The sequence below is a fragment of the Gadus macrocephalus genome, chromosome 17, assembly GCF_031168955.1.
Source record: "Gadus macrocephalus chromosome 17, ASM3116895v1".
Lineage (NCBI taxonomy): Eukaryota > Metazoa > Chordata > Actinopteri > Gadiformes > Gadidae > Gadus > Gadus macrocephalus.
The window spans coordinates 3,884,065-3,904,690 of NC_082398.1; the positions used below are offsets into that span (position 1 = coordinate 3,884,065).

Genomic DNA, 20,626 nt, shown 5'->3' on the forward strand with positions numbered 1-20,626 from the left:
TATTAATTAACTATACTGTACTTATATTGCACTATATGCCAATCACGTTCAAACCGCACCTTAACCGCTATTTTGCACTACCATTTAGAAACCAACCACATTTCGTTTTCTCTGTAGGTCTACTTGTACCCCAAAACAACACTTGCAGTATATGCAGTAATGAAAGTTTTTTTTTTTATCATGCAGGAGACTGATAGGAAAGGGTTCCGTGAGTTCCTGAGGATGAGCGTCGAGGACTTTCAACTCCTTCTGGGGAAAGTTGAGCCTCTCATCAAAAAGACGGACACAAAAATGAGAAGGGCCATCAGTGCCCGACAGAGATTGTCCTTAACCCTCAGATTCCTTGCAACTGGTAGGCCTAAATGGAATGATTTTGAACAGAATGATGTATTATTAAATCTTATTATTTACACACATAACCTGTTTGCCTTCTTAGGTGAGTCTTTCAGGTCACTGAGCTTCCAGTACAGGATTGGCAGGTCTACTGTTGGCTTGATTGTAATGGAGACCTGCCAAGCATTGTACAATGTTTTGAAGGAAGATCACATGAAGGTATTGTAATATCCTTTCTTTGTTTGACATCACAACAAACCTTATTGTGATGATATCATTTCCATGAGCATTACAAAGCAACCTACTATTAGCCATACCACTAGGGAGATGTTTACCATTATGATGTATTGAGACAGTACTGCCAACTACAGGACATTTATAAAATGACAGATATAACATCCTCCATCTACTAGGTAGCCTAAAATATTTGTCGTAAATACCCTAATGGGGTATTTCATAAGTTAATAAGTTAATAAATTAATAAATGATATTTGCCTCTGGCTAGATATATTTCTGATCTAATCAAGTATTTCTGTATTTGTTTATTTTTGTCTATTTTTCAGACACCAACAACTGAGTCAGAGTGGCGTGAGATAGCGAGCGGATTCGAAGACAAATGGCAATTTCCTCATTGCTTAGGTGCAATTGATGGGAAACACATCTACATTCAGCCCCCTGCTAATTCAGGAAGTTCTTTTTATAATTACAAAGGCAGGTTCTCAATTGTGCTAATGGCAGTTGTAGATGCCAACTACAAATTCATTTATGCAAGTGTTGGCACTCAGGGCCGAATGTCGGACGCAAGTCTGTTTGGACACTCAGATCTCCGCAGTGCCATGGACAGAGACCTGTTACATTTCCCCCGCCCTGAGCCACTTCCCAATACAGATTTAATCATGCCCTATATGTTTGTTGGTGATGAAGCCTTCCCTCTCCGTTCTGACCTTATCAAGCCCTATCCCCACAGAAACCTTGATCATGGACAGCGAATTTTCAATTATAGATTATGTAGAGCAAGGCGAACTGTGGAAAATGCATTTGGCATATTGGCAAATAGATTACGTGTGTTCCTAACAAATATTTCTATTGAACCAGATAAGGTAACTTGCATCACCCTTGCTGCCCTTGCCCTCCACAATTTCCTGAGGGAAAAATCAGAGGCCTACGTGCCTCCAGTCTTTGTGGACAGAGAGGACGAGAACCACAGAGTCATTGCCGGAACATGGCGAAGAGGTGGAGATCTTGACTCTGTGGCATTGAGTAGGGCGCGGAATGCCACAACCACTGCTAAAGACCAGCGTGACCTGCTGAAGGCATATTTTCAATCCTCTGAAGGATCCGTTGATTGGCAGGAGGATATGATTTGAAAATGTTATGCATTGATATTTATTTATTATCAATTGGTTTATACTATTTATAATATACTATTTATTTATTTACGCTATTATACTATTTATTAGTTAGTTACAACAGTGTTGTTAGTTAGACAGTAAACCAATATTTACAGAGTATTTATTATCATCTTGTTTATACTATTTATTATATACTATACTTATTTATGCTATTACTACTACTATACTACTATTTATTAGTTACAACAGTGTTATGTTAGACAGAAAATCAACATTTAACAAATATTTATTGTCATTTTCTTTATACTATTTATTATATATTATCTATTTATACTACTACTACTACTATACTATTATTTATCAGTTCGTTATAACAGTGTTATGATAGTTAGACAGTTAACCAATGGGATGCAACACGATAAATAAAGGAACAAACAATTTACCTAATATTTAACAAACGCAATAAATAAATTAAAATAACAATTGGCGAGTTCTATAATGTCTCTTTGATACTAGTCATAATTGTAGCCCATAGTATTGTGCTGTGGAGGCATGTTGTGGGTGAAGTGGTGGGTTTGCAGAGGTGTGTGCCCTGTGCTCTGCTCTGGCCAAGAAGTTTGAGCAGGGTTAGCTGTTCTCTGCTCATTCTCCTGGGCATCATAGAGCATTAACATTATGTTTCGGCGTAGTCTCAAGCGTGTAGTTCTGTCCTGCACATGTTTAAGCTCACAAGCCACCTGCTTCCCAAAAATATCCTCCACATCTTGGCCTGCGGCAAGCAAAGTTGTTGAGACATTCCGAAGAATGTCCACCTTCTCCTTCTCCATCTCCATCTCCACGTCCCTTGTAGGCTTTCGTTTTTTTCTCTGGGCTCTGGACTCCTGGACAGGTGGAGGTCTAGGTGGGAGTGGTGGTGGTGGGTTGGTAATAGCTGGGGGGCCCTCAGCCTCTGTCTCTTCCTCACTGCTCTCTGTGGCCTCTTGTTGACTGTCATCAAACTAAAATGAAGAGAATCATAAAAAAGACAGGGAAGGTATTAATTAATGAGAATTAACTGAAAGTTAATAAATAAAGTTAAAGTTTTTAAACACAGACTTCCAAGTAGTACTTACATTCAGTGTTGTTTGTGATGGTCTATGCGCTATGTGTGCCCGCAAAAAAACCATACTCTGACAGATCCACTTCTGTCGTGGGGTCAGGGTGACATCCTTCTGTCCACTCCCACTTGGTTTGGGATGGAGCAGTTTGCCAAACTGTGTCCGCAGAGACGCAGCTCTAGTTGTTATCTCTACAACTGCAATTTTTAAGAGAAAATAAGGTTTCAATCCAGGTAACAGAACACTCTGATAAATTATGATGATAAGCTCTTATGAACTTTCAATGTTAGGATGCATTTATTATTGAATGGGAATATATGCCATTCAAGGTGTAATTACAGGCATTCCAATAGCCTTTTAACCCAACATTTTGTAACCATATGCAACAATAACAGTTTATCTGGCTGAACATTTGGTAATCAGGCCAGTTTGAGTTTTATGATAGGTTATGATAGCTATTAGCACGTCAACAGCTGATGGCTCCAAACTTACCAGGTAGGTCAAGGGTGTCGGCTATTTCTCGCCAGGCTTTATCCCTTTTCACCCTATCGTGAAAGTCCTTTGAGGACACGTCGAAAATGCATGGACGTTGCTGCCACATTTCCACCAAGGTTGTCTCCATAGTGTTGCTCCATTTTCTCTCGTTTTCTTTGTTAGCATTCTTCTTGATCGAATTCATTTTTGCGGTTGTTACTCCTAATCAGCGTAGTGCAGTGAAGGCAGTTGGTAAACACTGCGCGTGAGCTCCAGCTGTTCGCGGGATTCCCTCACGCAACTGGGGGCGTGGTTCCCTCATGTCAACAGTGTATACGTCATGCGATTCCCCAAAAAATTCTGACATGCCAAACATTTCGTCGTGGGGTTTTCGAACGTCGCAGACGAAAACATCGCAGATCGCAAGCATGTCACATTACAAGACCTCGTCTCGTCGCCGACTCCTCAAAATCGTGTACGATTCGCAAATTCGTCTGCGACGAAAGAATCGGGGCAAAATCGGGCTGAAATCGTGTAGTCTGGCCGGGCCATTAGACGTTGTTGGGTCACCGTCAGCTGATCCCGCAGTTATGTTTCACATATTATTGACCTGGCCAGTCATGTGACCCATTGCGAAATTTCCGGTGACGGATGCGTTTTGCCGATGCAATGTATGAGTTTTCTTTCCATGAAAGCTTGGTATGTAGCTACCGTTTGACTTTTTCCAGTTGGTCTGCTTTTGGACGAGAGCATACTAACATAGTATTGTTAAGACCTCCCTCTGAAGAGAAGGTCAGAGACAATCTGATAAACGACTACATTCAGCTGAAGGAAATCTACATTCAGCTGAATGTAACACCTGAATTAATATAGATTTATTAATTAAGTGTTGTTCTTCTTCTGCACTAAGTTTACAATACCACGCTTGGCCACTTGGCAGGCCGGCCTATCTTTTACCTCATTAGCCCAATAGTATCCAGCTGCAGCCCCGGAGAACAACACCCTGGCGTGACAGAACACCCAGGCGTGACGGAAGTACTGTGGCTGGGAAAACGCAGATATTTCCACGCGGTTTGGCCTCTAATTTAGACGAAAACACAGTTTTTATCACAGAAAATGATTATTTCTAAAAACTCCGGCCAAAGTGGAGATTTCTGATAACGTCGGTTATGTGTTGTCGTGTCAACTGGGAGAAACGGGGTTTTAGGTTCTCAAGCGTCACATTATGCGCCAGAAAATGCTTGACGTCATGTGAGTGCCCGCTGTCTGTCCACACCCACGCGCCATATGGGGGATTATTTGTTTATCAACACGGTGGATGCGCGCGCAGAATGATCGCAAAAAGCTATGTATAAACGTGTCCTCAGAGTAACCAAAGATCACAGAATTGCTGACCATGAACGTCTGATGACATCATACCTAACTGTGCTCGTTAGCTGCTATGTAATGCACAGGTTGAAATGTGAAGTGTGCAAGGCAAAGTAAAAAACTAACAATTATATAAACTGATATGAATTGTTCATGCATTAGACTGTGTTTATAAACATAGCCATGGACGTATACATATATTTCATATGTGAAATATTTAAGCGATAACCATTTCTTTATATTCCAGTGTGTCTTTAGTAGGATCTAAAGAAATGTGTATTGAAATTAAATCAACCTTTTATTTAGTATTTATTATTCTAGCATGCACGGTTTGTAAACCTTTTTATTCCAACTTTGATTGTATGGTTTGAATATTCTCAGTCTCTTTGGTCGAAAAGGTCTAAACGACTTTGCTTCCTACACATCTAAAAGAGTTGAACGGCGTATATAATAATAATAATAATAAATAATAATAATACATTTCATTTAGAGGCGCCTTTCAAGACACCCAAGGTCAATAAAATCAGTATAGTATATCACAACCATCGATGTGCGAGTACTCATGCCTATTCATATCCTGCCTAAACCGTCCCAGTTTTCATTAATACACGCCCTATCCTCAGGGCTGACATATAGGCTGGGGAAACTTGCTTAACAAGGTGAGCATGTTTTGTTGTACTTACTCTGGCTTGTTCTTATTTGACAGCCAAGTCTCTCTCTCTCTCTGTCTGTTTGCTCTCTCTCTCTCTCTCTCTCTCTCTCTCTCTCTCTCTCTCTCTCTCTCTCTCTCTCTCTCTCTCTCTCTCTCTCTCTGCATCTCTCTCTCTCTCTCTCTCTCTCTCTGCATCTCTCTCTCTCTCTCTCTTCCTCTTCCTCTTCCTCTGATCGTTCAGCGTGAGTGTCCAGGGAGGGGGAGAGGAGGAAAACCCTGCGGTTTGCTTTGTCATCTTCAGGAGCGAAGGACCCCCCCCCCCCCCCTACCCCCAAACACCACCGTTCGAAATAGCACCACCTCTGCTGCTGCTGCTGCTGCTGCTGCTGCTGCAACTGCTGCATCTGCTGCTTCCCCTCTGTCCCGTGGGAGTGTCAGACCATATAGAAAACCTGATGTAGGGCCGCCACCCTATAGGTATTCCTTGGGCGTGTCAGTGCTGACTCACTGATGCCCGTCATCCTCTACCGTCCCATTCCCCTCGGCAGCAGCTTTGTTGACGTTCTGCTCGGCCTCGTGCCGCCGCAGCCTTCGCTCAACCCATAACTCTCTGTCAGCTCTCCTTGTTGCTGTTCTTTGCTGCAAGCCTCCTCTTGCTCAGCCCCAGTTGAGTGGTCCTGACTGATCCAGGGCCTGTTGTTAAGAGCAGTGCCCTAGAACTGTGTGTCTTTTACATACATGAATAAGGCCTGGATGTGTAAAAGGCAAAAAGAAAGATAATGATAATAATAATTTCTTACATTTATATGGCGCTTTTCAAGGTACCCAAAGTGCTTTACAGTGAAGGGGGGACCTCACTAACCACCAACCAAAGAGATGCATCCATGCCTGGGAGCGCTGCCAAATGATGGCGACAAATCAGCGCCAACACCAGCGAGTGACGTAGTGGATGGAGAAAGCGTGCGGTGTCATTTTTGGAAACTCTACAATGGCTTGATTGACTGTGTACAAACACAAACAGGCCCATGGTGCAGTACAACTCTAGGGCTTGTTCATCCTTATGTCACATCGCAATGGCACCATTTTAGGCGCATAGGAATGTTTGTTATCATGTCGGGACTTTGTCTCTGGTCATTGTTTAGTGACTCATCGTGAAATTATTTGTAATTACAGGGAGGCCTTGTCGTGTTAAAATCCGCCACAGTGTTTCTCATGTGAGACGCGGCACGACATGAGCCTTGGCTACAGTATATTTATGTTTATTTAGGATTTTATAGTACAACTCATTAAGCATCTCCAACCCAACAACCAATGATGCATTCTGTGGTGAAACCTTTTGACACACACACTAAAACATGCACACAGCACGGGCAACCGCCCAAACAACCCACAACCTGTGACCGGGGAGGCGCCAGGGTGGGCTGTGACTGGGCGGCTCGATGCTGATACACATAGAGCGCCGTACATTAACCTGCTGTTGCCTTGAACTAGTCTCACAAATCAGTCTTGAGTCTAGTTATTATATCATCAATTATTTGAACCAAAAAATCCAAAGCGAACCCCCGGGAAGTAACCTTGATGAATTTGATATTTCGAGGTAAATGAACACTCACACAACATTCCCTGAATTATACTTCCTTTATTCTCGACTGGCTGATATGTTTTATCCCGATAGCTGGTTGTTCCACATTTTCCCTTTCAAACTCAGACGCATGCTGTGACGATCATGCAGAATAGTAGTACTATTTGGCTGGTGTGGATTTCTAGTTGAAGAACTGTGCAAAACACCAGTCTGGTTGGTCTTCTAAAGTCTCTCTCTCTCTCTCTCTCTCTCTCTCTCTCTCTCCCCCCCCCCCCCCCTACCCCCTACCCCCCTCCTCATTGTGTTCATGGCCATGGAGAAGGACATGGGCGGGGGCGTGTTCGCGGAGTGGACAACACCGCCCGTCAATGCCATCGCTCGGCCCATGTGTGTGATGATCATCAAGGTCCAGCCAGGCTTCAGGGCTGGCTTCACAGTGGAGGGCAAGGATACGACCGGTCGCTACGGACCGCGTAGCAACATCAAGCCCTACCATCAGCCCTGAAGAACACTGCAAACCTACGCCTGAGATGCTCTTTGTCGTCCCAAGACTGTCTTACCCAAAGCTTACCAGATCAGCTGTTATGTAAATAGACGGTTAATGGCTCGAGGTCCTGAGCGACTGCTGTCTCTTTGCTTGTGCTCCCTGCTGTAGGATTTAAAGCATGACGTACTATAAACTATAATTCACCACAGTAACACACAAAGAACTCCCTTCAACAAAGAACGTTGCAATTATTGACTTAACTTTGTGAAATCAACTTCAAATGTTTGGAAAGAAAAGAAAATAATGTTTTTTACTTATTCCAAAATGATTGTTACTTATGAAGTAAGGTTAGATATTTCTGAAGTGCAAAGCACAATGATGTGGCATTGGAAGTCTGTGTATCATTATTTGTAAGAAAATATTTAGAACTCCACATTGAGGAGTTCAATCCCGCCAACGTGGACCAGAGTTGCACTCAAAGGTTTTCTTTAGAGGAGCCATTTGGGACACTGGAGATAACTTTATAATGGTTTCCCTCTGAAAGAATGGCCCTTTATTACTTTTTTTTAATTTTTTTTTACCAACAATAAAAAACTAACAAAAATGAAGTAGCCCTCATTAATTAGCCAACAGATTCATATTAATCCAAATTCAAGATTGATTTAGTCCTAATGAATTCTCATAAACACATGGAGGACCGCTTTCTTCTCACCGTATCCGATCACGCTCTGCCTTCCAATTGCCGACACCACGTAGCCAATGAAAAACTTTCGTGCAACCAATGGGGGCGTGGCTTATAGGTAACGCCGAACTCGTGGCTTCTATAAAAAGCAAACGGTGGTTGCACGTCGGGTTTGGAGAGGAGTTATAAAACAAACAATTCTGAATTGATAATGACTGACACCGAAGCGCAAAGCGCTTCTCCACCGGCACTGGTGGAAGATAATCCTCAACCTGAGAGAAAAATCATAGGTAGGGTTTGAGAACTGCAACATGTTCACAACAGTCTTAATCTTAATCTCTTTTATCGTTGTATAATTGATACATTCGGTAGATTACTAATTGGTCTGCTGTTGGCGAAATACTTTTTCGTTTTTAAATTGTCTTACCCAAGTGTCAAACATTGAATCTTTATATTTTAGGTCCTTGCATTGAATTTGTCTGCATTAAAACTTGATTTAAAACCTTCCTCATCAACTGTCCCAGCTGCAGCCCCTGCTCAGTCAGCCGCAGGTGCAAGTGGTTGGATCCTAATCAGACCTGAATGACGTGGGCATATCGAGGCTTTTGTTCTTGGACTGGGCAACTTTTTAACGAATTCCCCGAAAATATTGTTTTACGTTTCAGCAACGTTGGTCCAGGGCACAGTGAAATGGTTCAATGTGCGGAATGGATATGGCTTCATTAACAGGTACATTTTTCTCTGCTCAAAAGTTTATTTCGTCAAGTCAATAGGCCTACTCAATTCAAAACTGCTAATAGTAAATTTGGGAAATGGTGGAATGCAGTCCTGTTGGCTGACGAATGCTAACTTGTTGTTTATTCCACTTATCTACAGAAATGATACCAAAGAGGACGTCTTTGTTCATCAGGTAGGCCTAAGTGGAACAGTTGTGCATGGAGAGTTGCTGAGTGGATGGGTTTTTAACGCGGTGTCTCCGATCCCAGACTGCCATCAAGAAGAACAACCCGCGCAAGTTCCTCCGCAGCGTTGGAGACGGCGAAGTCGTAGAGTTTGACGTGATCGAAGCGGCTAAGGTCAGAGTCGACGCTAGAGCAAAGGGCGGCTTCCAACCACCGACCCTAGAACAATGGGCATGTTCCACCACACCTATCCATGTCAGTCTTCCATTTCATTATTTACTTTTTTGTAATTTACTCTTAATCCCAAACCCGTCTCTCCCCCGCTCCGATCGCCGACAGGGGTCCGAGGCGGCCAACGTCACCGGCCCCGGCGGCGTTCCGGTGAAGGGCAGCCGCTACGCGCCCAACAAACGGCGCTTCAGACGCCGCTTCTTCCCGCGCAGCCCTAACCCGGACGACCCGGACAAGGGGACCGCGGATCAGGACCTCCCGTCCGACGGCGAGGGCCGGCCTGAGAGTGAGGCGCCGCGCCCGGCCCCAAGGCGCCGCGGGCCCCGGAGACCCCGACAGGAGGTGCGACCGGCTCCCTACCGAATCCCCCCCCCCCCAGGGAAAGGCGCCTGCATATTAAATGTTTTAATATTAGCGTCCCTCCTGTGTTAACCCGTTACCTGGTGTTGCCGACTGAGGCGAGTGACCCTCTTTGTGTTTTCCTGCTGAACCCCAGGGTGAGGCCGAGGGAGTGAGCGGTGAACCCGCCGACGGCGACCAGCAGAGACCACCGCGCCGCAGATTCCGCCCCCCCTTCCGAAGGTGACCGATGACGTGTGCTTGACCGGCGTTCCACCCCCGTCCTGTGACTAGTGTTGGATATTAATGTCGGCACTGTGTGTCTGTTTGCCTGTCTGTCTGTGTTTGCCTGTCTGTCTGTGTTTGCCTTTCTGTCTGTGTTTGCCTGTCCGTCTGTGTTTGCCTGTCCGTCTGTGTTTGCCTGTCCGTCTGTGTTTGCCTGTCCGTCTGTGTTTGCCTGTCCGTCTGTGTTTGCCTGTCCGTCTGTGTTTGCCTGTCCGTCTGTGTTTGCCTGTCCGTCTGTGTTTGCCTGTCCGTCTGTGTTTGCCTGTCCGTCTGTGTTTGCCTGTCCGTCTGTGTTTGCCTGTCTGTCTGTCTGTGTTTGCCTGTCTGTCTGTCTGTGTTTGCCTGTCTGTCTGTCTGTGTTTGCCTGTCTGTCTGTCTGTGTTTGCCTGTCTGTCTGTCTGTGTTTGCCTGTCTGTCTGTCTGTGTTTGCCTGTCTGTCTGTGTTTGCCTGTCTGTCTGTGTTTGCCTGTCTGTCTGTGTTTGCCTGTCTGTCTGTGTTTGCCTGTCTGTGTTTGCCTGTCTGTGTTTGCCTGTCTGTGTTTGCCTGTCTGTGTTTGCCTGTCTGTGTTTGCCTGTCTGTGTTTGCCTGTCTGTGTTTGCCCGTCTCTGTGTTTGCCCGTCTCTGTGTTTGCCCGTCTCTGTGTTTGCCCGTCTCTGTGTTTGCCTGTCTGTCTGTGTTTGCCCGTCTGTCCGTCTGTGTTTGCCTGTCTGTCCGTCTGTGTTTGCCTGTCTCTGTCTGTGTTTGCCCGTCTGTCTGTGTGAAGGCAATTCCGTCCCCGTCCGCCTGCGGCGCTTCAAGGGGAGGAGGAGGAGGAGGAGGAGGAGCCTGAGCGGCAGCAGGAGGAGCCTGAGGGGGGCGCCGAGGTGGTCCACACTGTAGGGGACGAGCAGCCGCTGGATGTGAAGCCCCCGGAGCCCCCGGGAGACCCTCTGGGCGACGGGGAGCTGGCCGAGGGCCAAGGCCAGAGGCACCGGCGACAGTTCGGGCGTCGCAGGCAGAGGAACTCTGACTCCTCCGCCGCATCTAAAGTAATCGTATACATTTTTAAATGAAGCGTTTGTGTCGTTGGAGTCCACCGTTTGACCTTATTTGGCATTGATTTTATTGTTGGCTAATCATTTAAGCTAGAGCTTTATACATGTGTTTTAAAAGTCATTGATTGAATTTAAGGTTTAATTCTGCATTTCGTTAGAGCTTCAATGAAGCACATTGAGATGATTGAGCAAATGTGCAATTTTAAGTTTTATTTTGTGTTTTTGTTCAATTGCTCGTTTGCTCAATGGCAGAATGGAACGGAGAAATCTGCCTCCGAGCCCAGCACTCCTCCGCCTGTCTCCAAGCCGTCAGACCTCGCCACGCCTCCACCTGCCTCAAAGCCGTCGGACCTAAAGTCCTCGCCAAAGTCGCCAAAGTCTCCCAAGTCCTCGCCAAAGTCCTCTCCCAAAACCACAAAATCCCTTGAGGCAAGTAGCTCCACTATTCAACAGATTGTAACCGTGACTACCGACCGGTGACGGTGGCTGTTTGTAGTCCTGCCTCACGATGCGGACGCACTGTGGCGCGTGGCTCAATGTTGACCGGAATCCTCATTTCCCCGTCAACAGTCGCCTGCCAAAACGGTTCCCACGGCAACGGAATGACTCCGGGGAGAGACTCCAGCGTCGCGGTGCCCATGGACAGAGGTGGGGAGCACCGTGTTGGGTGCGTGCGATTCTGAGTCTGGGGGTTAATACGGCCGGTGCAATGGGTCTCGCCTTAGCCATCGCTCATTGATGATGTTGTTTTAACCAAAAACTTGTTTTGTATGGAATTTATATATACATTTTCTTTTTTTTTACTGAAAATGCAGGTGTGTACCTCTTCTGGTGGTCAGTGAGCCATTTCCTTTATTTATTTTTTGTTTGGACGGTGTGGGCCTCGGCACTACTCTCTGGCCTTGTGTCCTGCTCTACGGGCTGGGACTGGGCCCACCGCCACCGCACCTGCACCACTTCCCCCCCCCCCCCCCCCCCCATGTCCCCAAGCCCCGCCCCCTCCCCTCCGACTCCTCCCTCCCCGCCCCCCCTCCGCCCCACGAGTTGGTGTCCGGTGGGGGGGGGGGAGTCTGAGAAGGAGCAACGGAGGATAAGACGGGAATCGGGCCGTTTTTATTTAGAAACCAAAGAAATACTGAGATCTTGAGTCATTTAATAATCTGCTTGGTAGTGCTGGGATAGCTTTGTCCTTTATTCACCCCCACCCCCCCTCCCCCCCAACTCCAGGGTGGTTTTTCTTTCGATGACTCAGATGGGGGCACAGCCAGTAGTTTAAGTTTAATTGAGGGGAAAGGCCGGCCCTTTGGGCGTGCTGGTGGCGTGGGTTCCTGTTCTGCCATTGCTCTCCCGTCCGAACGCAAGCCCCTCCCCCTTGATTTGTTTACGAAATGGGTTGTTTAACTAAACCATACGTTTTTTTACCAGTATTTATGTTTTGAAGTTATTTTGAAGGGGATGAGTGCAATGTCAGTAACGAAATAAATCGTGTTTGCAAAAAAATGTAGTACTTTGTAATCCTTACTTTGCATTGCGTGTGACTGGAAGGAGCCCCAGTAATTAATTTAGGACATAATGCCTAGCACATTAAACATGATGTCTGGAAGCATAAGCAAGGGATTTCTAAGACAATAATTTGCCACTAGGAATAATTACAACCACATTCAATTTATGGGAATATAGATCAACCCTACAAACACAAGGCAAAACATGAGGCAGTCTCTTCAGGGCCTTGTCAACACTAGATCCGACAGTACCTTCAAACATCAGTTATATTAAACGAGTCTACAGAAGGAAGTCACGCCATAGTGCTCAATACAAACGTTCAGACAATGCAGTGCCAAGCGTGTACGACGCACACTAAAATGCATTAGTCTTTTGAGTTACGAGTAGCATTCATAAATTCTGATTTAATAAATCGCGGGCTTCATACCTTCATATAAATCAACACACACTGGGCAATATTAATACAAATTCCCTTATAAAAGCCATGTAATGGCAGACTCGGAAGTGAACACGATAACAAATTCTCAATCAATTTTCAATCACTTGTCTGGCCTTCTCACCTAAAAACGATTTGTAGATAAAGTGCACAAAATCTTACTCGACCTTCCATCTAGCAAATATTGCAGCATTGGAATATTTCTGCATCTCTTCCGGCTTGAACATCCCAGCTCCAGAAGTGCGCGTTCTCCTCCATCCCATCGGACATCAAGCGATGGGTACCGTGCACAGCTCCCATCGTGTCGACTCCTCCCTCCAAGAATGTTTTCAGAGGTCCGCTTCAGCCCTCGTCCAGTGGCCATCGCAGGGGACGGGGCCACGATTCCGGTCGCAGTCCTGAAGTGCTGAATCCTCTTCATCTCAAACACCCCCTTGCCCCCACCCTAATGACACCTTTCTCCACAGAAACCAGAGAAGGGAATCGTGTTCGATTGAACGCAGTCTCCAGTACAAGTTCCATCGCTCTACACCTTGTCTCTCCTTCAAACCCCCCCTTCCCCACCCAAACCCGCACGTCTCCAGTTCAACCCTACCCCCCCCCGCCACCTCCAACCCCTCCTCAGTTCAGGTCATCCCCCAGGCAGTCGAGCTCGGTGCTGAGCTTGACTGCGTCCAGGCCCAGGTCCATGTCCATCATGCCCGACGTCGGCCGCTGGCCGAAGCTGGCGGAGATCTGGTCGAAGGTCTTCCCCCGCGTCTCCGGCACGCGGAAGAAGGTGAAGACGAGGAAGAAGAGGAGGAGCCCGGCGAAGATCAGGAAGACGTAGGGTCCGCAGAGGTCCTGTGGGGACGACGGCGAGGGCAGAAGGAGCAGGAAAGACGCGTGAGGGATGGCAAAATAAACGGTGGGAGGATAACGTGGGAGGTGGGAGGATAATAGCGAAAATAAGTTCGCCATTGATTCGCCATTACAAGCCGTTTGAAAAACTGCCCTTTCCTGTGCCTTAGTGACATCACAAGTCCACCTAGACGTATGACGGACAGCCAAGCAATATTAGCTACAATGCACTGGGAAGGCTGGCAGACCGATCTATCCATCGTACATCTAGGTTGACGCGCCCACCTGTGATTTTCAAAAAGGTTCATCACATGTGGAGACATCAAACCTCAAGTCAGAAAACAAACTCACAGCCAAGGACTGGAAGCCCATGCCGATCAGGAAGTTGGCGGTCCAGTTGGAGAAGCCCGCCACCGCCATGGCCGCCGGCCGCGGGCCCTGGGAGAACAACTCGGCCACGAAGAACCAGGGGATGGGCCCGGGCCCGATCTCAAAGAACGCCACGAAGCCGAAGATGGCCAGCATGCTGACGAAGGGCGGAATGCTGTCCTGTGACGCCACACGAGAGAAAACATCGATGGTGGTCTTGACTTGTGATGCACACATGATGCTACACTTTGAATGTACAGCACCTTTCAAAACAAAGTTAACAATGTGCTTAAGCTGCACCCTAAAAAGGTAGAGGGAGTAGTAGAAGGTCGTAGCGGTGTACTGGGGGGGGAGGGTGGGGGGGGGGGAGGGGGGGGAGGGGGGGGGGGGGGGGAGGGGGGTGACTGATGACGTCGTTGAGGAACTGACCGATAAGGCGAGGGCCAAGGTCATGACGAGGGCACACACACACATCCCTCCTAGTCCCAGCATATGGAGGGTCCGTCGGCCCATCCTCTCAACCAGGAAGAGCTGTCGGCGACAAGTCGGACAGATGTGTTACGACAGCCGTATCGTGAGCACGGTCACAATTTGGCTCAAATAAAGTATCGCATTGTCTTTGTGAGATGAATGGGATGATGTGAAGATGACCCTTTAGGGAGGGGGGGGGGCGTAGGACTACTGACCGACACCACAGTGAAAGCGCAGTTGACGACTCCGGCTCCTATCGTGGCGTAGACGGGACTCTGCACCCCAGCCTTCATGAAGATACTGGTGGAGTAGTAGAAGATCTGGTCAGAGGAGAAGTAGACAAGGGGACGTTTAGTTTGGGCGTTTGTGCTTTTGTGCTCCTGTGATTACCATCTCATGCGTCAAACTACAACGGCTTTATTTAAAGATGTTTAAATAGTCAGTGCAATGTTCCCGACGTCTCACTGTAGGACCCAAGATGCAATAAATCCTCCTTGAGTCTCGAGGCAAAACATTACAAGGATGGATACAATGAAAGGCTAATCGTCAACCATCACGACTCAAGCGATCAGCAATAATACACAGCTGTGACTCTTAAAGGACCCTCAATTGACAATAATCAACAATCAAAATAAAAATGTGATCGTGAAAAAAAAATCTATAATCAACAATCGATCCACCAATCGATCAATAATGTCAATAACTCAAGAGGGCCAACGGCAATCAATCAACAATAGCGAAACATCCGCAACTCCAAAAGGAACGATCAACATTCCATTAGCCAATAATCGACAATCAAAAATCAACAATTGTCCGACAACAATCCCAACAATCAACGACTCAAGAGGACCATCCACAATCAATCAGCAGAGAGCGTCCATCCGTAACCTTAGGAGACTTAACTGATCTGGCCACATCTAACGCTTGAGACCCTTATATTTTTATTTTTTATTTACTCATCCCCTTTTATGTATTTATTTACTGTATTCTGCACATGCAATGTCAGCTTTGAGCTATCTTATGTTTGGTAAACATTCCATTTGATTATCATGTTGGGTTGATATAATGTATTTACTACATTACTGCTTCAAATATGTTGTACGTCGACTTGGAGAAATGTCGGCGTTGTCGCGTATGTCGCCTTTGAAATCGAATTAAAATAAAAGTGATGAAATTCCGTTAAAGTAAAGTAAAGCGACCCACAGCGTTGACCCCGGACAGCTGCTGGGAGAGCTGCAGCAGGATGGCGATGAACATGGGCTGCCGGTACACGTTGGAGCGGAACAGCTCCGGGATGGACACCTTCCTCTCCATGTCCATCCTCCTCTTCTCCTCCTTCATCTCCGCCAGCAGGTCGCCCACGTCGTGACGGCCCGTCAGCCGCCGCAGGCCTGGTGGGGTTAGGGTGAGAGTGAGGTTTAACCATAAACCTAACCCTAACCCAACCCTAACCCTTAACCTATCCCATCGGAGGAGAAACCCTCTAACCAATCAGAGGCGAATCAGAGGCGAAAAAGGCGGTACTTGCCCCGACCATCCTACGAAAATCAGATCTGCGCGCGGGTTTTCACGGGACGCGAGCAGAACACCCGCCGCTCACTCACCGTTCTTGGCCTGATGCTCCTGGCTGCGGACGATGTAGAGGAAGCGGGGGCTCTCTGGACAGAAGGGCAACAGCGCCATCTGCAGGACGGTGGGCAGAACCGTCACCCCCAGCAGCACAGGCCACAGCGCCTCGCTGCCCAGCAGGGCCTCCAGACCCAGCACCTGGGAGGGGGGGGGGGGGGGGAGAGAGAGAGAGAGAGAGAGAGAGAGAGAGGGAGAGAGAGAGGGAGAGAGAGAGAATTATTGTGGACGGATGGATTGACCAGTTGGTCAGATAGACGGACAGACAGATTTTTTTTTTTCGTGTGCCCTCGTTTTTTCTTGTGTAGTTTTGGTTCAGTTTTTAGAGTGATTACTTTCTCCCTGCTCGTTAACTGTGTTCCCCCTGTGCTGATTGGTTCATTGTTTCCTGGTGTGCTGATTGGTTCATTGTTTCCTAGTGTGCTGATTGGTTCATTGTTTCCTGGTGTGCTGATTGGTTCATTGTTTCCTGGTGTGCTGATTGGTTCATTGTCTCCTGGTGTGTAATTGACGTCCTGTTGGCTACCTGGGCTGCTATTGGTCAGATCTGGGTCGCTTCGTTGTGTCCTTGAGGTTTGTTCAGTGAGTGATTACCAAGGGTTTTCACTATAAGTCCACACTTCACCACTTTGATGACTTATTTCAATCACTACGCCCGTTTTCAACTTGTTGCTTTTGGTTCATCCCTTGGAAGAAACAAGTTAAGACTTTTCATTTGCACCTTTGTGACGCCTCGGCCATTCAGACCCTGATCTTTGAAAGACAGACAGACAGACAGACAGACAGACAGACAGACAGACAGACAGACAGACCCGCAGGCCGACAGACAGACAGACAGACAGACAGACAGACCCGCAGACAGACAGACAGACTGACAGACAGACAGACAGACAGAAAGACAGACAGACAGACAGACAGACAGACAGACAGAGAGACAGACCCGCAGGCCGACAGACAGACAGAAAGACAGACAGACAGACAGACAGACAGACAGACAGACCCACAGGCCGACAGACAGACAGACAGAAAGACAGACAGACAGACAGACAGACAGACAGACAGACAGACCCACAGGCCGACAGACAGACAGACAGAAAGACAGACAGACAGACCCGCAGACAGACAGACCCGCAGGCCAAAAGACAGACAGACAGACAGACAGACAGACAGACAGACAGACAGACAGACAGACAGACAGACAGACAGACCCGCAGGCCGACAGACAGACAGACAGACAGACAGACAGACAGACAGACAGACAGACAGACAGACAGACAGACAGACCTGCAGGCCGACAGACAGACAGACAGACAGGCTGTACCTGTGCTATGAGGATGCCTGTGACGATGGCCAGCTGGTGTAGCGTGCCCAGGGCCCCCCGTAGGCTGGTGGGGGCGATCTCCCCCACATACATGGGGGTGAGCCCGGAGGCCAGACCTGCACACAGAGAACCGCCGGGGTCAGCAGAAACGTGGGCTCTCTCTAGCCCGACCAGGCTTTCATGATGAGGGACGCAGAATTACCGATAAGCCCTGCCTTTATCAAGATGGACGCCCGGGTAACAAGGAGGGCTTATGTAATCACAACACACCGACATGGGATTGTTGTACGAGTGAAAAGGGGAGAGCGAGTGTGAGCGAGAGAAAAAGGTGTGTGTGTGTGTGTGTGTGTGTGTGTGTGTGTGTGTGTGTGTGTGTGTGTGTGTGTGTGTGTGTGTGTGTGTGTGACTGACCGCAGTAGGCCCCGATGACGAAGCGTCCCAGAACCATCATCTCTATGGAGCGGCAGATCTTGGACATGCCCATGAGCCCGCCCCCGATGAAGGCAAACAGGTTGTTGATCAGCATGGCTTTCCTCCTAGTAGCACAAACAAACACACAACGCACACGCTCTCTTTTGAAAATCCCGTGAATACGTCACAAAGGTTCCAGTAATATTTCCAAAGGGATTCAGAGTTCCTGTCAATTATTAATCTATATTATTTGGGTAATGAGGATATGCAACCGATTTTCAGCAGTATTAATCAGTGAAACGTTTTAGACTAATTAAAGTAAATGGCAGTTTTTCATGCCAGATCTGTTCTAAGCCTCTAGGTGGCAGCAGTCACATCAAAGATTTATATATACGGCAGGTGACTAGGACTACTTCTTTGATATCACGATTTAATGCAAAACCACATTTCAAGGGCACAGTAAAGCTAATAAACAAAGAGCAGGACAACACAACTATAACCCATAACCTACCAATGACAACGCCGTCTTTGTTCAACGGGATAATACATTTAACACTATGCCATCTCAACCCATAAAAGCTATTTTTGAAGCAGAGACGGCTACGCTCATGCCCGACATAGCCCTTTGATAAACACGTGATCCCGTCAAACAATGTCCTCCCGTAAACCCTAACCCCCCCCGGTGTGCCCGGCTCATTTATACCCCCTTTCAACAGCCAAGGGGGTTGGAAAGGCTCCCACGCTGGAGCTCGGGTTACTAATAGAAACTGGGTCGGCGTGGGCCACCTGAATCCCCTCCATGCCGGCGGTCGAGAGTCATGGCTGCGTCATGACTCCGATCTCTTAAGGCCAAGCGAAGCACCTGTGTGTCGATCAGCTGCTTTAGCTAACCCATAGCACTATGTTCCGGTGGGTTCATGTTACGGCGACGTCGATTCTCATCGTTGCCTGCCATGAAGTCGCCAACAGTGGCTCATTCGGTGACATCTGGTGATCTTTATCACGCGTAGATGAATGTGTCACAGAAAGGCCGTGCCCATGTATGCAAACCGCCTCGACTAGTCCATCGTGAACAAAAAGGGAAGCATAGCGATACCTCAGGATTTCTGAGGTATCGTCCCTGCTGCTCCGCCATTCGATTGGCTCCTAGCTTATCGAACTAGAGGACTCTCTATAAACCACATAACCAGGGGCAACAAGCAGGGCCGATTATAACCCTAACCCCAGAAATCTTGAGGTAGTAATTTGATTGGCTCGGAGCTAATAGAACCAGAGGACCCTCTATAAACCCCATCACTGGTAACCAAGGGCAACAAACGGGCCGTGTGTAAACGTACCTCAGAAATCCTGAGGAAGCCATTTGATTGGCTCCTAGCTAATAGAACTAGAGGAGCCTCTATAAACCCCGTCAATGGTTAACCGTGGGCATCATGTGAAGTGGGACACTCCCCCCATCCTACCTGCCCAACCACTCTGAGACGAAGCCCACGCAGAAGGAGGAGGCCATGCCCCCGATGGAGAAGATGGCGACGGACAGCGACCACAGGGAGGTGAGGGTCCCGGGGGAGATGGGTTCCCCGTACCGGTGCTGCCACGTGGCATTGTAGTCCTGCTCAATGATCTGAGAGAGGGAAAGGGAGAGAGAGAGATGGTGAGGGAGGGAGAGAGAGAGAGAGAGGGGGGGGGGGAGAGAGAGAGAGAGAGGGGAGAGAGAGAGAGAGAGAGAGAGAGAGAGAGAGAGAGAGAGAGAGAGAGAGAGAGGGCCGAAAGAGAGATTGACAGACAGAGAAACAGAGACAGAGAAAAGGAGGAGAGAGAGAGAAAGAGCGATTGAGAGAGGAGGAGAGGGAGAGATGGGGAGAAGGAAAGAAGGTAAGAGTGGCGAAACATGTGTAACGAGCATGTTGACATGTCTTCCTGCCGGAATCTGAGGTGTGTATCAGTAATATCTTAAACACATTATGGCATTTGTTGATCTCGGAAATAGTAGCCGTAAAGGCTATACAGCTTTCGGACTCTGTTCTTTGTGTTTTCAGGGCCAGCCAAATTAAACTTGAATTGACAGGTTAATCTAAACGGTTGCATTCAAAAGTCCAAACTAATTCTGAAATGTCCGGGTTGTTTTTCGTGTTGTACCTTCCCTGCTTCACAGTGCTCTTCATAAAGACCCAGATATCTACACTAGTGGATACAAGACAGAATGTCAATTTGGATGATTTTGGCCTATTGTAAATAACCCATTTGTATCCAGAGATGATCTCAGCAGTATGTGTTTAAAATCGAGTAGCGTAGTCTTGTGTGGTAAAGAGGGTCAAACGACCCATCTTCAGAGGTCTCTGTTGCTCCCACATACTGCATACTAGTCAGGGAACCCTCTCTCTCTCTCTCTCTCTCTCTCTCTCTCTCTCTCTCTCTCTCTCTCTCTCTCTCGCTCTCTCTCTCTTCTCTTTCTCTCGCTCTCTCTCTACGTTAATCGTCGTAAAACAGTAAAAGGTCTAAAAGTTCTGTCTAAAGATATAGATCCATTGAAAGAAAGATGCAAGTAGACCAACGTAGAAATCGTAAGAAAACGTTTAAACTAATATTGCAACGCCTGGTTTAGAATAAAGAGATTAGCCCGTGTGTGTAGATCGACGCGGCCGCGAGACTTACCTTCTGGGGAGCATTGATGACGCCGATGTTGTATCCGAACTGTAGCGACCCCAGCACTGCGGTGAACACGGACAGAGCAAGGGTCCGGGTCACCGTCTGGGTGTGGAGAGAAAGGAAGGGAGGAGGTGAAGGGAAGGAAGGAAGAGTGAAAGGAATAAAAAAACGAAATAAAAAGAGA

The 20,626-nt window shown here is 47.4% G+C and overlaps 3 protein-coding genes across 7 annotated transcripts in view; 2 read left to right on the top strand and 1 right to left on the bottom strand.

Moving 5' to 3' along the window:
- The first annotated feature begins 144 nt into the window (after positions 1 to 144).
- LOC132475585 (uncharacterized) lies at positions 145 to 2,422 on the top strand. Its single transcript, XM_060076804.1, has 3 exons — positions 145 to 352; positions 437 to 552; positions 897 to 2,422. The coding sequence occupies exons 1-3, from the start codon at positions 160 to 162 to the stop codon at positions 1,698 to 1,700; spliced, it is 1,113 nt and encodes a 370-aa protein (XP_059932787.1). The 5' UTR covers positions 145 to 159; the 3' UTR covers positions 1,701 to 2,422.
- A 5,730-nt stretch (positions 2,423 to 8,152) lies between these two features.
- On the top strand, positions 8,153 to 12,323 carry LOC132475584 (Y-box-binding protein 2-A-like). 4 transcript variants are annotated; one of them, XM_060076801.1, is made up of 10 exons: positions 8,153 to 8,317; positions 8,693 to 8,756; positions 8,904 to 8,937; positions 9,014 to 9,184; positions 9,269 to 9,502; positions 9,657 to 9,742; positions 10,549 to 10,813; positions 11,072 to 11,248; positions 11,390 to 11,467; positions 11,635 to 11,808. In XM_060076801.1, the coding sequence occupies exons 1-9, from the start codon at positions 8,239 to 8,241 to the stop codon at positions 11,423 to 11,425; spliced, it is 1,146 nt and encodes a 381-aa protein (XP_059932784.1). In that variant the 5' UTR covers positions 8,153 to 8,238; the 3' UTR covers positions 11,426 to 11,467; positions 11,635 to 11,808. The 4 variants fall into 4 exon arrangements, with proteins under 4 accessions (XP_059932784.1, XP_059932783.1, XP_059932785.1 ...); XM_060076800.1 differs by having other exon boundaries at positions 8,154 to 8,317; positions 11,390 to 12,323; XM_060076802.1 differs by having other exon boundaries at positions 8,156 to 8,317; positions 9,014 to 9,160; positions 11,390 to 12,323.
- A 141-nt stretch (positions 12,324 to 12,464) lies between these two features.
- The window catches only part of LOC132475569 (solute carrier family 2, facilitated glucose transporter member 4-like), a 17,847-nt gene continuing 9,685 nt past the window's right edge, over positions 12,465 to 20,626 (bottom strand). For both annotated transcript variants that reach the window (XM_060076774.1, XM_060076773.1), the window contains exons 2-11: positions 20,449 to 20,544; positions 19,257 to 19,417; positions 17,797 to 17,921; positions 17,386 to 17,501; positions 16,043 to 16,205; positions 15,642 to 15,829; positions 14,654 to 14,758; positions 14,397 to 14,498; positions 13,950 to 14,147; positions 12,465 to 13,601 (exon numbers count right to left, since the gene is read on the bottom strand). In XM_060076774.1, coding sequence (XP_059932757.1) covers positions 13,380 to 13,601; positions 13,950 to 14,147; positions 14,397 to 14,498; positions 14,654 to 14,758; positions 15,642 to 15,829; positions 16,043 to 16,205; positions 17,386 to 17,501; positions 17,797 to 17,921; positions 19,257 to 19,303 — 1,266 coding nt within the window. In that variant the 5' untranslated portion in view covers positions 19,304 to 19,417; positions 20,449 to 20,544 and the 3' untranslated portion in view covers positions 12,465 to 13,379. The remainder of the gene's footprint in view (positions 13,602 to 13,949; positions 14,148 to 14,396; positions 14,499 to 14,653; positions 14,759 to 15,641; positions 15,830 to 16,042; positions 16,206 to 17,385; positions 17,502 to 17,796; positions 17,922 to 19,256; positions 19,418 to 20,448; positions 20,545 to 20,626) is intronic.